At 35.2% G+C, this 17,093-nt stretch overlaps 1 protein-coding gene across 1 annotated transcript in view; it reads right to left on the bottom strand.

Annotated features, from left to right (window-relative positions):
* CPS1 (carbamoyl-phosphate synthase 1) overlaps positions 1 to 17,093 on the bottom strand; it is a 144,369-nt gene that overhangs the window by 123,943 nt on the left and 3,333 nt on the right. Inside the window, exon 2 of the mRNA XM_036859099.1 lies at positions 1,304 to 1,413. Within this exon, the coding sequence (XP_036714994.1) occupies positions 1,304 to 1,413 (110 nt within the window). The remainder of the gene's footprint in view (positions 1 to 1,303; positions 1,414 to 17,093) is intronic.

The following is a 17,093-nucleotide window of genomic DNA, read 5'->3' as shown; positions in this document are numbered from 1 at the left end:
TATCACAGAGAAGAAAACTCGAGTGCCCTCCATCATTCTGATCTATATTAAACAGTTGTTTGTTGGCAGGTATATTAACACAGCTAGTAATTAGTGCTGTCAAAAGGCTTAAATAATTGCCTGGTGAAGCAAAACTTTGCAAACAGTTTTCATACACTGTAAGTTAAAGTTCTCAACAGTGGAACTATTTTAAAAACCATCTAATATTCTGTATTTCAAACAGAGAGCTAAGAGTTTAGAGGATAATGCACATTAATAATATAATGGAAGTTTGGTCAATCAATATCTTCAATACCAGTTAACCCAATGCCTCCTTGTCTTTAAAAGGCTAACTGTATTTCCCTAAAGAATTCATCAAATATTTTACAGTTTAGTCTATTGAATCTCTAATGGAAACCTTTTGAAACCACCTAATTCTTTAAGACATAATTTTTTAAATTCCTAGCCATAAATTACTATCTAATCCAATCCCCTCACACTTTACATGTGGAAACTAAGATTCAGAAAGGTTAAGTGATTTTCTCAATATCACATAATCAGTTACCATTAGAACTGAGACCAGAACTTCAGCCACCTGGTTCCCAGATGAACATTTGTTGCCTAGATAAGAACAGCTACATGATTTCTGTAGCAACTCTTACCTTCGTTGCTCTACACCTATTAGCAGAACTTAAATACTAAATTCAGTCTCAGTTGATAAATTTTGAAAATATCCGATCTATGAACCTGCTCTCCTGTGTATTACTTTAAGATAATAAATGTATCTGTTATTTTACCTTTCTTATTAGAGTGCAAAATTATATATTGTATTTTATATAATTTTGCACTATAACACCTAAGGAATTTCTTAGCTCCTTATAATAGTTCATATTAGATGTGCAAAGTTGATTCTTAACTTCACTAATGGAATGGCACTAGAGAGTGCTACCCATCCTTTTCCCTGTTTGATTTTCACCTTAAATCAGATTGATACTGACCCCCCGCCTTACAGAAGCCACTTGGTAATCTCACATAACTTGTGTCTCTGTACCCTAAGTTTCTAGAATTAATTTTGTTCTTTTTTAGCATGGGAACACCAGTGTCTGTATTCTCTTCCATTTACAGCCACAGGGAGGAGTTTGTGTCTATGCCCCTTTTCAGGGTTGGCTTGAGCAAGCTATGTACAAGCACAGGGCAACTTCAGGACAATGTGTAGTATTATGATGATGATGCGGTGATTTCAATTTCCCACCATGAATAAGATCATCCAGTTATTCCTCTATATAGAGGAAGAATAAAGCCTTGGAATAGAAGCATTACTCACCCTGCTAGGCCAGTATTAAAAACCACTTCACCAGCAACAGAGGATGGATGGCCAAAGGAGTAACCTTTCATCTTAGTTCCATCTTCCAGGACAATGTGCGCTGTCTGTGCCTAAAGAAACAGATTCATGAATCATAGCAGAATACAAAATATAAAGTACACCTAGTTGAAAAACTCCAAAGGTACACTACATAAACGTATTAAATAAATGCACAGTATATTTGATGAAACCATACTATCTAGATTTGGAGTCACTCTCCTGTTACCACTTTTCTTCAAATGTATGACTCTTGTCACAGGCAGGTGTTTTATTTTGTTTTGCTTGAAAGAGGAACTGAAGCATGTCGACACATTGTCTATCCTAAGTCTATTTGTAGAGTTATTGACAATCCAGAAATACTTCAGTTTAGCTGTAATGCTATGTGTCTGTCTTTTCCCTCTTAATATTCCCTAGCTTTGTCAAGTATAGCTTAAGGGAAATTCATGAGTTTGCAAAAACTTTGTGAATTTTACTCATTACTCTGAGGCTTAGAGCTAGAAGGAATCTTCAAAGTTATACATCAAATTGCGTTCCATAGAGCTCTTGTGTTTGATGGAGTTGTCTCAGGGGCTGCACCCTCCCCGAGCTTTAGGATCATAAAGAAACTGAAACTTTATCATTCTATTAATACTGATACAAAAGCAAGCACTGTGGAACTTCTGAAAATATAGCGCATTTTGCTTTTTAGTAGAGTTAGTTATATACATGTCTGGTTCTCCCTTTAGACTACAAGGCATTCTGAATTTGACTACTTCACCATACTAATCTTTGAACCAGCTTCTATAAAATTCTTGGCTAAGAAGAGGGACAATTAGAGAAGCTTATCTCAGAAGCAGGCATCATCTACTCTTCAAAAATACTCTAAATCCTATTGTTGAAACAATTTGGGTCTAATTCTCAATTTCCATACAATTCAGGGGGGAGAGAAATGTGTTAAACCACACTTTGGGGTGCAAAATCTAGACTCCGTAAAAAACTCTATGGGACAAAATAATGGGAACATTTTGATTTTATTAAAGATAAACTATAAAGGAAAACATCTCTGCAGTAATTTAGGAAATTTGAAAATAAATTGATATTTTATTATATTCAGTGTAATTTTTAAGATTGATGATGGCATTATGGTTATATTTTTAAGAATTTTCATTTTTTAAAGATATACACTGAAATACTTAAGCATAGACTACTATGATATCTGAGATTGGCTTCAAAATAATCAGAGGTTAGGGGGAATGAATAGGGATATGAATGAAACAAATCTGGCCATGAGTTGAAATTGCTGAAGTAAGGAAGATCATTGTGCTGTTCTCTCTGCAAGGGTTAAGTGCAGCCATTAAAGATAGAAAAATACTAATTCACTACTTTCCCTTCCTTACTTTTTTAGCTCTGGATTCCATAGCGTCTAATCCTTTTCTATCCTATCACGCACCTCCAGTCTTACCACACACACGCACACACACACACAGACACCAATCTCAGTATACAGCAGGAAGGCAATACACGATTTCTAGACCTCTGTCTCTATGTTCCTCTAGCTTTACAAGCACTCAGCTTCTCGAGAGTTAAAATGGTAAAACCTCATTATTTTTCTATAGTAACCTTCTCTTTAGAAATACGATGCCTCTTTTACTTGTAAAGTACACAAGTCCCTTGACATTGGAATGACTGCTTTTCAATGTAGTGTTTATCTTTAAACCAATAGACCATGTGTCTATGTATTGTTTATGTGTAGTGCATACACATTAATTTATATTTACTCACAAAGCTATTTTAGTATTTCCTATTAAAATTGATATGTTTATGGTACTCCTCTCAACAGTAAGTTTACTTTTTAATTGGAGGTACAATGCATGGATTTCAATTTATATTTTGAAGAAAGTTGGACAAAGTACTGTCCGGCACATTTTATATGTGTTTGTGTATGTGAGTGTGTATGTGAGTGTCCATGGGCAGAGATAGCCAAAAGAATGTTGTCCTTCACTCAGCTTATCAAATAATCTTTGAGGTAAAGTTTTGTTTTATCTGCAGCCTTGGAACCAGTGTTCAAGATCTCAAGCTTGACACTTTCTCTTTAAATGGTCATGGTTTACCTTCTCAGACACTAAACTAAAAAAAAGTTTTTGGAATTACTCAGCACAGAGGAAAGCACAATAAGTAATTAATGTAACATGCATGATGACAAGACTTCCCTGACAGAGACTGGCTTAACACACAAGTTCTGAATTCTGCCTCTGCATCCAGGAAGTCACCTTTGCATGTCATTTCTTCTAATAACACAATTTTCTTATTTTATATTTTATTTTAATTTGTCAATCATTCTTTACTTATAATTCAAGACAGAGGTTGTTAATTTTAGGAAGTGTGATTATGTTCAGTGTATTTCCAAAGAACATTATAAACTAATCAAATGTCTATGGTGATGGTTCTCAGTAGGGGTAAGTTTATTGGGAAAATTCCCTAGGTATCTCTGACATGTTTCACTAGGTGAAAACCTTTGGTCCAAATAATGGAAATTCACTGTCAAAAAATATTTTCTACTGAAAGTATTATTTTCTGTTCTTGAGGAAGCCATGTGTAGCCTACACGCTTTCACCAAATGGAAGTAAGGTAGGAAACATTTTCTTAAATAATATTTAACTTTGATAGAACCTAAAATAACTGTACTTAGTTGGCAAAACTTGGCGTGTGAACTGCAAATTTCAATTGTCTTCTATATACCAATTTACCTACCCTACTCTGAGCCATACCTGCCTAAAATATCACCTCTGTTTATTTTGTTCCTTTTGCTTTTCTCTATCTTATTCTTATCTAAGAATTTCAAATTCTCTGATCTGACAACATCTAATTATTTGAAAGAAAGGTAAAAATTAGCATAAGCAATCTGACTCTTGTTAGCCTATTCGTACAATTCTATTTGGTATTTTTCTTCCTCTCTCCATGGGACTAGTTTTCTACTTTGCTTTCTGTCCTTTAAAGATATATTTGAGGAGACATTTACTGTTGCCCGAAATAGTCCCTGAGATTGTGTTCAATACGTCTTTTTTGCTCCTTTAATTATATTTTTTGTTCTTTTCGGCAGCTTTTATAGATTTTCCAATCCTTTTTTCCACTGCACATTATATTGTTACAAGGCTTCTGTTTACTGCCTATAGTACCCTTTATATTTCACTTAACTACATTGGCCTCCAATGAGTCTAAAATGATGGGTGCCAATTGACTTATCTATGAATTGATGGAGAAACTCTGAACAAAGAGCTATTATTTGGAATCCCCTCTTCTAGCTAATAAGTTCCCAAATGCTATTTCATTCCAACGAGTCTAAAAGAAATCACCTTGTTACCAGCATAAGATATTTTAGTAGCCTCAGTCCTAGTAGAAAGAGGACCATAGTCTAGGAATTAGACTATAACCTTAAGGGTTCATTTAAGTGCCTACTGCCAGAGCACTTTGGTAGTTTGAATGCTGAAAGTGCAAAGGAAACTTTAATGAGAAGTCTGTACACTCACAGAATGTCACGAAAAGTAACCAAAGGCTATATAAATGTAAATTCTACAAAATAAATGACCTTTATCATGACATGGTCCCTAAGTGTTTAACAAAAAATGTATATGCCAATAAGACAGTTTAGACCTTCAGGTCACAACATCATTTAGCTCCCATCATGTGCCAAGTTTCACGCTAGGCTTTGGAGCTACATGGATAAATATCCCCAGTCCCCCACACCCCTTCCACCCTCAATTTAGTAAAAGGGCCAGCTATGTGCTTGGATGGTAAAATAGAGGAAACCTCAAGAAGATTACCTTTGAAACACCTAGAAACACAAAGATAAATAAAATATCCTTTCCCTTCAGAGATTTCTCTTTAAAAAAATAATTCACCCTTTCCTTCCCATTCATGATTTCAGTAATAAAATTTTAAGAGAGAAACTCATCAAATCTTGAATCTAAAGTTTAAAGATTCCTTCAAGTCTTTACTCAAATGTCATCCATCTTCTTGGCAAGACCTATTTAAAATTGCAATATTCCTAAATGTCCATCAACAGGAATGGATAAAGAGGTGGTACATATATACAATGGAATATTACTCACTCATAAAAAAAGAACGAAATAATGCCATTTACAGCAACATGGATGGACCTAGAGATTGTCATACTGAATGAAGTAAGTCAGACAAAGACAAATATCATATGGTATCACTTATAAGTGGAATCTAAAAAAAAAAATGATACAAATGAACCTATTTACAAAACAGAAATAGAGTCACAGATGTAGAAAACAAACTTATGATTACCAGGGGGAGACAGGGGGGGAGGGATAAATTGGGAGATTATACTAGATATATTATACTAGATATAAAATAGATAACTAATGAGAAACTACTGTATAGTACAGGGAACTCTGCTGAATACTCTGTAATGAACTATACAGGAATAGAATCTGAAAAATAGTGGAAATAAATAAATAAATAAAATTACAATATACCCCTCAGCACCATATCTACTTAGTCTACTCTTTCTTCACAGCACTTATTGGCTTCTAACATATCATCCAGTGTCTTATTTAAAACATCAGTCTTGTCCCACTAGAAGGTGAACTTTATGTGGGCAGAGTATTTGGGTTTGCTTTGTTCACTGATGTGCCTGCCTCCAGGGCCAGCATCAGTGCCTGGTACAGAGTAGGTAGCCATTTAATTTTTGTTGGATGAATAAAGCATCACTAAGTGACAATCTAAAGAAAAATACTGGGACTTCCCTCGTGGTGCAGTGGTTAAGAAGCCGCCTGCCAATGCAGGGGACACAGGTTAGATCCCTGGTCTGGGAAGGTCTCACATGCCGTGAAGCAACTAAGCCCGTGCATCACAATCACTGAGCCTGTGCTCTAGAGCCCGTGCGCCACAACTACTGAAGCCCACGTGCCACAACTACTGAAGCCCGCGTGCCGCAACAACTGAGCCCACCCGCCGCAACTACTGAAGCCCACGTGACTAGAGCTCGTGCTCCACAATGAAGAGTAGTCCCCGCTCACCACAACTGGAGAAAGCCCACGCGCATCAAGGAAGACCCAAAGCAGCCAAAAATAAATAAAATTTAAAAAATAAAGAAAGAAAATACTATTTTAAAAATACTGAAACACATAATTATCCATTTGGTTTTTAGTTTATTCTAGATATAAATTTTAAAATAGCAAATATCTGTTTTGAGTTCACTGTTTAACTGCCTTTCTACAATACCTTAAGTGTAGTCAATGTGGAAATATTATGGTGGGAAAGAGATGTGAGCGACATTGAGGGAGAAAGGTTAGTGGATGGTTAGCCCAGGATGTGCATATTGAGTATGCTGCATGTAAGTGTTCAAATACATCTTATGCAGAGTTAAAACAAATATCATGGTAATTCAAAACAAAAGGATCATTCATATCAATTTCCTAGGGATTTCACATGAAAGAGGATGACAGTGCTTGAATTAACATAACAAACTGTTTCAGTCCCTTTTTCACTTTGAAAATATGGAAAAAATGAGAAAGCTCCCCTTACCCAGTGTATTCTAAAATATAGGAGTATGGAAAGAAAATCCTGTATTCTTCTACTTAGTTTTAGGATAGCTTATACAAATGAATTTCGCAGAAAAAAACATTTTACATTTCTCATATTATTCTCACATATTTTTGCCATACCAAATTCAAGTGACAGGTCTAAGTCAAATTCAAAGAGATCAAAAGTTATTTTGAACAGTGAAAGCTATTAACTTTTTAATCGCCGAAATTAGTTGAATAAGCATGGACTATTATTCACCCAGTTCAATTTGAAATTTGAGTCTAACCAGCTGCTGCCTCTCTCTAGGTCGATCACTACAGGGCAATACAAGCAAGCAATAAATTCTAAGGTGAGTTTAATCTGACTCCCTCTTAGTGGAATTGAGAAGGATTTTGTTCGGTTTGCTCTCACTAGACACGGAGAACAACTTTTCTCTTTCCAAAATATGAATATGTATACAAACCTTATTGGCAGATGACTACTTTGGGTTTTTTTTCTTTGTTTTACTTTTTTCCCTGATCTGGAATAAGCAGTCTCAATTCTTTTAATATGTCCTTACAGCTCTTCATTTCACTTTTTCCCCTCTGGGTCTCTTACTAATATTCCAATAACTTTTCTCAGTAAAACCTTCATGTAAATTCAATTCCATGTGTGGCAGGATCCACTTAGTGGCTTAATTTTAACTGGGTACTCATTTTCATTATAGTCTAATTCTTCATCACTATTTAAGTGCATAAGAAGTTATAAGAATATTCTTCAACTCTCAAGATCATAGCCAATTAGAAAAATTTAACTTTTAGTTCATTACCTAATTTTAGATCTAAGTGCCTCAGAGTCAAAGGACTAGTTAGATGTTGTTGATGTTGCTACCTTTTATTCATATTGACTCAACCAAATAGACACAAAATGCTGAAATATAACAAAGAAGTTTTGAGTTCCATCTGTACTAGTCTTCAACTTAGAAGTTAAGAGATATTTAAACTGCTTTCATTAATCAAATGTAAATAAATCCTTCACTCAATGTTATTTATCAACCCAAATATACATAGTCCACTAAAGGTAATAAGGGAAACCTTACCACAAGGGGCAGCGGAAACATTAAGCTTGTATCTGGAAATCTCATTTCAGTAAGATCAAGCACATTGGGTTTGGCAAATGCTTAGATCATAGATTTTGAAAGATAAAATAACTATCCATTATATATATGTATATATATCTCACTATTCCCTAAATAACTATTGCCCAAATTTGCTTATATATTCATAATCTAAATTGCAAACCAGTTTAGAAAGACATTTTCACATAAGAGTAGAGTATAATTTTCTATCCAACCAGGGAGGAATTATTTTAAGTATAAAGAGGGCAGACTTCTGGAGAAAAGCACTGAGAAGAGCAGATGCTTTAAGGGAAAAAAATATTCATACACTATGGCAATCACTTTCTCTACCCTGGCCCCATTATTCCAATCTATATGTAGCCCTATCCATTAGGAACTGTTTGAAATCGTGCTCTGTGTAAGGGAAGAAAAGGGAGTATGAATGAGGTTGGGCTGGAGACAGCAATTTTGATAATCTCTTCCACCTTTCACCATCTGGGTTTCTCTTTCCCTCCCATACCCTGCCTGTTGAAATATGGATTTCACTCATTTTGGGTTTGTTTGTTTGCTTAGTTTGGGTTTTTGGTTTTATACTCTTGATCAACTGTTGTATATTAAAGGTCAGTTCTGCAGATGTCTTTGGAGACTTTGTCAGAAAAACAAATCTTGAAGACCACTAGGCATAATGACGCAGATATAACCAGGTCCTTACCCTCATTCCTGCCCTCTCTTCTTTCCACATATCCAAATTCTACCTCTTGCTAGGAACTCAAGCTGATCATCTTTGTACACTAACTAAACAGGCATTGAAGGATTTGTCACTACTAAATTTAAGGTTAAGTAAAATTGGCTCTTAGAATTTACTGCCGTATACCCAAGTATTTGACTAATTTCTCCAATAAGATTATAGTCAACACCAGACAACATCAAGGAGAGAGACCCTGCCTTCTCTGTCCAACACAGTATCACTAGCACATAACACAGCATCTGGCACTTAGTGGGTGATTGGGGAAACCACTTTGCATCTCTCTGAATTCATACTTTGGCCCATGAAGTTAACTTTCAGGGATTTTGGAAAGATCATTTAACCCCGGGTCCACAAGGGAGAGTAACAGGTATGATTGGTGACTTTGGGAAATAGAACTGAGCAAGACTGGCTCAACTCTTCTCAACAATCTTTTCAAAGAAGCCTGTTTTCAGGTGCACATCAAGGTGGGAGATTTGCAGTTGTGAGCAAATACATTTGACTCAGGGAATGGGGATTTCTAAGAAGTCCATTTGGTTACAGATCTAGACCCTGTTTTCCAAATAGCTTTAACAGTAATCAAGCTGATATTCAGATCTCTATCTCTCTGAATTCTATGTCTTGTTTCTCAGTTGATTCTAAATTTAGAGGCTGAGAAGGAGGTGTGATTAATTATCACTCCTAGAATCCTACCTGTAGTAGATACCTAGCAAATACTGATTGGTTGAATGAATGGATGAATGGATGAATGAATGAATGAATGAATGGCTATCAGGTGACAAAGGTGCAGCATAATTCTACTTTTGTTTCTCTGAGACATAACTGGCTTGCAAATTGCACTCCTGCTTTACTCCAGTCGTATTTGAACTATTCCTCTTAGGCTTTGCTCACAAACATGAGAAGCAATGGGCAATTTATAGCTGTATTTAATTCTATGTGATTTATTTCCTGGGAAACCAGTTAAGGGAATAAAGAACACCCAATTTAATAGTATTTTCTCTTCCATAGTCCGCCAAGTAGGGATGTAAGTGGGTACAGCAATTCCTTTTTATAAAGCCATTATAAAATAATTAAGCTTTATTCACACCTTAGTAAAATTACTTTAGTTAGATAATCTACTATTTAGCAGAATACAGCTAAATGATTAAATAATGAACTCAGTGAAAGAGGGAAAATTACAACAGAAAACAGTAAAAGTATATACTCTCTTACCCTACATGCATCTTCCCCATTATTACTTTTCATACTTAAAATATTAAACATTTATTTTTTTCATTTCATACTTGATATAATATTTATTTGTAACCACATTTAAAATTAAACTTAATTGTTTTATGTTTGGTTGAACTCTTTTCTAAAACATAGATTTCTAATTCAATATTTTTCTAGTAGTGGTTAGTCTTACAAATCTTTCGAACCCACAGATATTAATTCTAATAGTAAGATATTAGAGTTACAGTCTCTCTCCCTTTGACATCTTTTCCTAACATTTCTTGGGAGTGAAACTTTCAAATCATATCTGGGCCTATAGGCTAGGTAATACAGTTACTTAAATAATTACTATTCTAATTAAAAATAATTCCACTGTTGATGGAAATACAAAATGGTACAGCCACTGTGGAAAACAGTATGTAAATTCCTCAAAAAAATTAAAACTGGAACTATTTGATCCAGCAACCCTACTTCTGGATATTTATCCAAAGAATTGAAATCAGGATCTCAAAGAGATATCAGCACTCCAATGTTCATCACAGCACTCTTCACAATAGCAAAGATAGTGAAACAATCTAAATGTCTATCAGTGGATGAATGGATAAAGAAAATGTGGCACATACACACAATGAAATATTACTCAGTCTTAAAAAAGGAAGGAAATCCTGCCATATAGGACAACATGAATGGCCCTTGAGGGTATTATGCTAAGTGAAATAAGCCAATCACAGAAGAACAAATACTGCATGATTTCACTAATCTGACGTATCTAAAATGGTCAAACTCACAGAATCAGAGAGAAGAATTATAGTTGTCAGGGGCTAGGGGAAGGAGGTAATGGGGAGTTGCTAACCAATGGACATAAAATCTCAATTGTTCTCAACATGAATAAGTTCTAGTGATTTGCTGTACAGCATTGTACCTATAGTTAGACTGTATGTATCGTACACTTAAAAGTTTGTTAAGAGGGTGGATCTCATCTTAAGTGCTCTTACCACAATAAAATAAAATTTTATTATCTTATGTTAACAGAAATTTAATCTTCCATCACTGGGGAAAAGAAAGAAAATTGAATTCAGCATACATAACCCAATTATTCTCTTTCCTCTCTTTACTTTTTATCTAAAGTGCTTGCCAATTTTACTGTATGTCAGTAGCAAATTTGTTTGTTTTCCTTTACTGATGCAGTCTCATAATATTCCATCTCTATGCCAAATTCCCAAATAGTTTACAACTGATAATTAGTCCATTTTTGTCCCCCACTAAAAAAAACCTGAGGCTGCTATATTTCTATTGTTATTGTTACTGAGGTTTACATATGGTACTGATGCATACTTGACACTCAATAAATATTTGTATAATTAATCTTGAGGAGAGTAACTAAGGACAACATGTATACTTCAACTTTTCTCTAGTTTGAGTTCATGTGTTAAAGCACATCCCATTTTGTTTTGTTTTATTTTTTAATTCTGGAATAATTCTTATATTTGAAAAATGTAAAGCATTAACATTTCTTAAGCATGCCTTATAGAAGTAGATTGACCTATCACTGTCCTATTTCTACCCTTTGGCATTTGGCATTGCTTTGGCATTGCTTTAATGAGACTCTATTAAGACATTAACCAGATTGTATACATAGTGACCAATGCTTATTAAAGTCTATATGCAGTTGCACAAATAAATTGTGTATATATATTTGAATGAGAAATTTCTACTGTTCTGAGAAAGGTATCTTACTTCAAATAAAACCATGAAGTTATGTTGGAAAAATATGTTTTGGGAGCACTTTGCCCTCCCTGAAAACCCCACCCTGATCCCTTCCTTAAGACATCATTAATAATAGTTAACATAAACGTACTAGGCACTGTCTCTCAAGCTATTGATGGATTTTCTCTAACCCTCTCCCGCCCCCCACTGAGGTAGATTAAATTAAGTTTCCATTTTACAGTTGAGCTAACTGAGGCTTAGAGTAGTCAAGATCATTTCACTGGTAAATGCAGGAGTAGTGGTTTCTAAACCCAATCAGTGTGACTTGGAATCCACAACCCTCCATCACTCTACGGAAGTCCTTCCCATGGAACCATCATGTAGAAAATTTCAGCCTAAACTGACTTACATATTACCCCTCTTTTTCTTTTTCTAAGCTTACTTCTATTTCTGCTTTCTAATTTTTAAAAAATGGGGATAAAAAGCAATTCAGTCATAGACTGTACTTAAATTTATTTATAAGAATTTTAATTCAAATCTGCCACAGATAAGCTGCAACATGCCCAGGTCAACCAAGAATGACTTATCTGTAAATCTGTAAATCATCAGAGGGAAAATGTCAAGTCATTAATTACATCCTATAATCTGAAGAGAACTAGCAGGTTTTAAGAACTCTTCACTCTGATTCCAGGCCCTTGAATTCTCAAGCTCTCAAGACTGTTAGGACAAAAGATGCCGTAAACATGGAGATGCTCTTCTCAGTCCCCTTCCAGGAAGGACCTGCCATCCTGCTGCAAGGAGTGAGGTCAGTGGATGGTCACCAGCTGTCAATTCCTTCAGGATCTACCTCAATTGCAGAGAGCTGCCTTGCCCTTCCTGGAGTAGCCCACACCAGGTAACCTACTATATTAGACTTTTGTATATGTGGAGTTTACAGGACTATATGAGAAAGAAATAAATTGAAAATTGAAAAACAGCATGTTTTGTTACAAACACATGACAATTTTTGGTTGAAGTGGAAGAAATATGTCAACAAAACAGCACTGCCCTAAAATATCGTATTTATAGAATTACTAACGTCCATATAAAGCAGGAATCCTCACTGATTCTTTGATTAAAACAACCTGTTCTCAAAATGGAATCAAAAAAAGGAAAGGAAAAGAAAAGAAAAATATGATTTATTTTGTATTGAGATAAAGTACAGTGCATAAATGGGCTCTTGAGTAAGAAATAAAATTCAGCAGGAGAAATTGTCTAGATCATTCTGAAGCCAGGTTAAACAACAAATATGGCTTCAGATATACATATAAGCACACTAACAAAATGCCAAATTAAAAAGATCCATATGATGTTTGAGGCCTAATTAAAATTCTACCCAGAGTTGCTACATGTATATTCACTTTGTGTGCAGAAACAGACATCCACGTGTCCTTGTATTAACTACAGCACTTACACATCTGTGAAATGGGAAGAACAACATTGTTTCTTCCCCTGAGTGAGAATTCACCAGCAAAATGTTCTGGATGTAAAGCTTCAAGCTAATTTAGCAATAAGCTCCATAAAAGATTTGAATAAAACATTATAGCTACAATAATCCCCTTAAGTTAGTAATGGAAATGAAAATTACTTACTCTGGGAATCTGATTGTATTGCTGTTAAATCATTTGTCTATGTAAATTATTTGCATATCTGAAAAGACAGAAGCCCCATGTGTTTATCTCCATTTTCACCCAGGCCTAAAGCTATATAAAATATTTGATTTCTGGCGCACCTGAGGTTTCTCAGCTCTTAGTTGACATCAGTACTCATCCTCTTAAGAAATAAAATAAATCTGAACCAACCTTTGGAAGGTAGGAAGCTTACAGCCAGAATTTTAGTTTATTATTGCACAGATAATATGGTAAAAAGTTAAAATCTTGAAGTGTTCTTTATTGGTAAATGAAATCTTATTTTTTCATTCTTAGAGTTAATACTTTCAAAATATGGATACTTAAGATTCAGTATTACAGCACAATTTGCTATGTCTAGAATATTTAATGAGACTTCTCTGCAGTTACAATGCCTAACACTTCAGGATTTCAAAGTACTGTAACAGCAGTAATCAATTAAGCCTTACAACATCTTAAGTTAATAGCCTTACAACATCCTAAGTTAATATTAAGTCATCTGCCTTTGGTTAAACATAAACCAATGTTGGGGGAAAAAATTACAAGGTTAATTTACTTGAATACTTCTATGTTCTGAACATTTATAAACAAATGAGTCAGATTCATAAGTAATTTTTATTCTAGTTATGTTTCTTATTATAAATAAAACATTCAGAAAAATTCCACCACAAAATACATGTATAAAGTATAGGTTTACTAACAAGCACTTAATGAGCATCTGCCATGTGGTAAATCGTTCTGAATCTGGGAGGAATCTTCAATATTGTTAGCTAATGTTTACTTTTTGGTTATAAATTATTATGGATCTTATGTTTAGTTCTACATCATAGAAGAAATTTATTCAGTAAAATTCTTAGTGATACAGCAACTCTATTGATTCATTTATAAGAACCTCACATTAGCCAATAACCTCCCTATGAAATTTAAAAGATCAATATATGGCATTTATTAAGTTGGAAAAAAAAAAGAAGAGAGGAGTCTTGAAAATATTTTCATGAGTTGAACTCATTTAGACCAGATGAAGGAAATCAAGTGTAAGATAGGGATTGCTAGGGCTGAGCAGTCCAACACCAGGCCTGACCTTGGCCCATGTAGCTTTCTTCAACCTTCAGTCACTGGAAAGACCCTAGGAAATACTGGTCACATTAAGGACATTCAGTCTTGCATAGCAAATTCCAGAAGCCTTAAAGTGAGCTCTGGTATGACCATTGCCCAAGAGATATTGTAAACTCTCTACTACACCCTCCAACCTTTGGTACTAGTCAGACATATGAAGAAAGTCTAATGAAGACGTGAAAGCGGAGGAATGTTCTTTATTTCCACAGCAGTAGGATCTAAATTTGCATTTAAACTATCAGTAAGTCTGGCCACACATGGTCAAATAGAAACTCAAGGTGCCATCAACAGGAGAGGGTTGCCTGAGGCCAAGACTAGTGCCAGTTCTTTTGGCGTATCCCCAGCCAGAATTCTTAGCTTCCGACCCAGGGCTGGGACCAGGGTGAGGCGAGTGAGGTGCTCAAGGCACAACATCAAAGGAGGCACATCGTGGGCCTGGTAGTGAGATCCTCCTTCAATGTTGTACAATAGATGTCCCACTCTCCTACCTCAGTCTAGGTCCTGTCCGACTATAGCTTTTTCAAGGGTTTTATGGCAAGAAGCTCAACATGTCAAGACACTGTTGATGACAAACAAATAAGTCTATACCTTAGAAAGGGAGGTTATGAATGGTAGAGTACATAAAACAAAAATGTTCAAAAGAGAGGCCCCCTCCCAATTAATGAAATATTGTCCACCAAAAATATGTAGTTGCTAAATCATCTGAACTAATTCTACAACACCTCATTTGGGATTGGAACACAATTTATTATTTCAAAAATTTGGATTATCATGGATAAAATCCATCCTTAAAATGTATCTAGGGACTTCCCTGGTGGCACAGTAGTTAAGAATCTGCCTGTCAGTGCAGGGGACACAGGTTCAAGCCCTAATCTGGGAAGATCCCACATGCCGCGGAGCAGCTAAGCTCGTGCACCACAACTACTGAGCCTGCGCTCTAGAGCCTGCGAGCCACAACTACTGAACCCACGTGCCTAGAGCCTGTGAGACGCAACAAAGAGAAGCCTCTGCAGTGAGAAGCCCGCACACCGCAACAAAGAGTAGCCCCTGCTCACCGCAACTAGAGAAAGCTCACGCACAGCAACAAAGACCCAATGCAGCCAATAAATGAATAAATAAATGTATCTATATGTGGTAAAAGTCTAATACAATAATTAGTCTTGAAAATGCATAATAAATTTACCCCTACTCCCACCCCTAATATGTACAAAGAGGTTCCTATATAATAATGAATTCTATTTCCCATGAATGTCTTTAAAGCTACTACAATATAATTAAATGATTCTAATCGTAGGAGTTTTTGTAGTTGTCAATTTCTAATCAAATGACAACAGCTCCTCAAAGGTTGAGCTAAATAGCTATTTCTACGTTACAATCAGAATATAATATCTTACAAAATGAAAACGTTTCAAAAGGAATAGTGATTCTGGGGGTTCATTCATATCTGAAGTACCAGAGTGAAGGACACTTGGACTGTTAGGTTCCTGGCTTAACTGTAACACAGGTTACCATTTTTATAAATGAGTGGATTAATGTTAGAAGCAGTACTTATTGAATCCTTTTCTATTCATAAGGAACTTAACCTTTTCAACTTAATACCTTTCATTCCCAAATTTGCAAGTAAAAATAAAACTATTTAGTCTTAGTGACTTTCTAAGACTTGTGAACTCAGAATTTTTTAATTTGTAAGTTTCCTGCAGTCAGAGATTATCCACTTATTATCTATTTATTTCAACTTATTATTCTCCCTGTATACTCCCAGGGTACAAGTTTCATGTTTATTTGTTAAATAAATAAATAAATAGGATATTAAGATGTACATCCTAACTTTTGGAATTGAATTCAACATAGTGAAAAAAAAAATATCTGCTTCATAGTCCTTGAGTCTAATTCCTTATAAGCAATATCTTCCTAGAGATAGGTTTGCTATAAAGGCAAAGGTGAAAAAATCATCAAAGATATTTGAGAATTTTTATCAGATATCTTGTCATTGTAATAATTTGTAGCCCACAAAAACATAAAGAAACTCTGATCTAACTTTCTATTAAGTCCTTCTACTAAAATGTATAGAATAGAATGTTTTTTAAGTATCAAGTTTTTACTTTTTGGAAATCAAGCCCTTGTCAGCTGCATCATTTGCATATATTTTCTCCCAGTCCATAGGCTGTCTTTTCATTTTGTTTATGGTTTCCTTTGCTGTGCAAAAGCTTATAAAACTGATTAGGTCCCATTTGTTTATTTTTGTTTTTATTTCTATTGCCTTGGGAGACTGACCTAAGAAAACTTTGGTATGATTATGTCAGAGAATGTTTTGCTTATGTTCTCTTCTAGAAGTTTTACAGTGTCTTGTCTTGTATTTAAGTCTTTAAGCCATTTTGAGTTTATTTTTGTGTATGCTGTGAGGGTGTGTTCTAGCTTCATCGATTTACATGTGGCTGTCCAACTTTCCCAATACCACTTGCTGAAGAGACTGTCTTCTCCATTGTATATTCTTGCCTCCTTTCTCGAAGATTAATTGTCCATAGGTGTGTGGGTTTATTTCTCGGCTCTCTCTTCTGTTCCACTGATCCATATGTCTGTTTCTGTGCCAATATCACATTGTTTTGATTACTGTAGCTTTGTAGTATTGTCTGAACTCTGAGAGGTTTATGCCTCCTGCTTTGTTCTTTTTCCTCA

Source organism: Balaenoptera musculus, chromosome 7 (assembly GCF_009873245.2).
Source record: "Balaenoptera musculus isolate JJ_BM4_2016_0621 chromosome 7, mBalMus1.pri.v3, whole genome shotgun sequence".
NCBI classification, from domain to species: Eukaryota; Metazoa; Chordata; class Mammalia; order Artiodactyla; family Balaenopteridae; genus Balaenoptera; species Balaenoptera musculus.
This window is presented reverse-complemented; position numbering and strand designations above follow the sequence as displayed.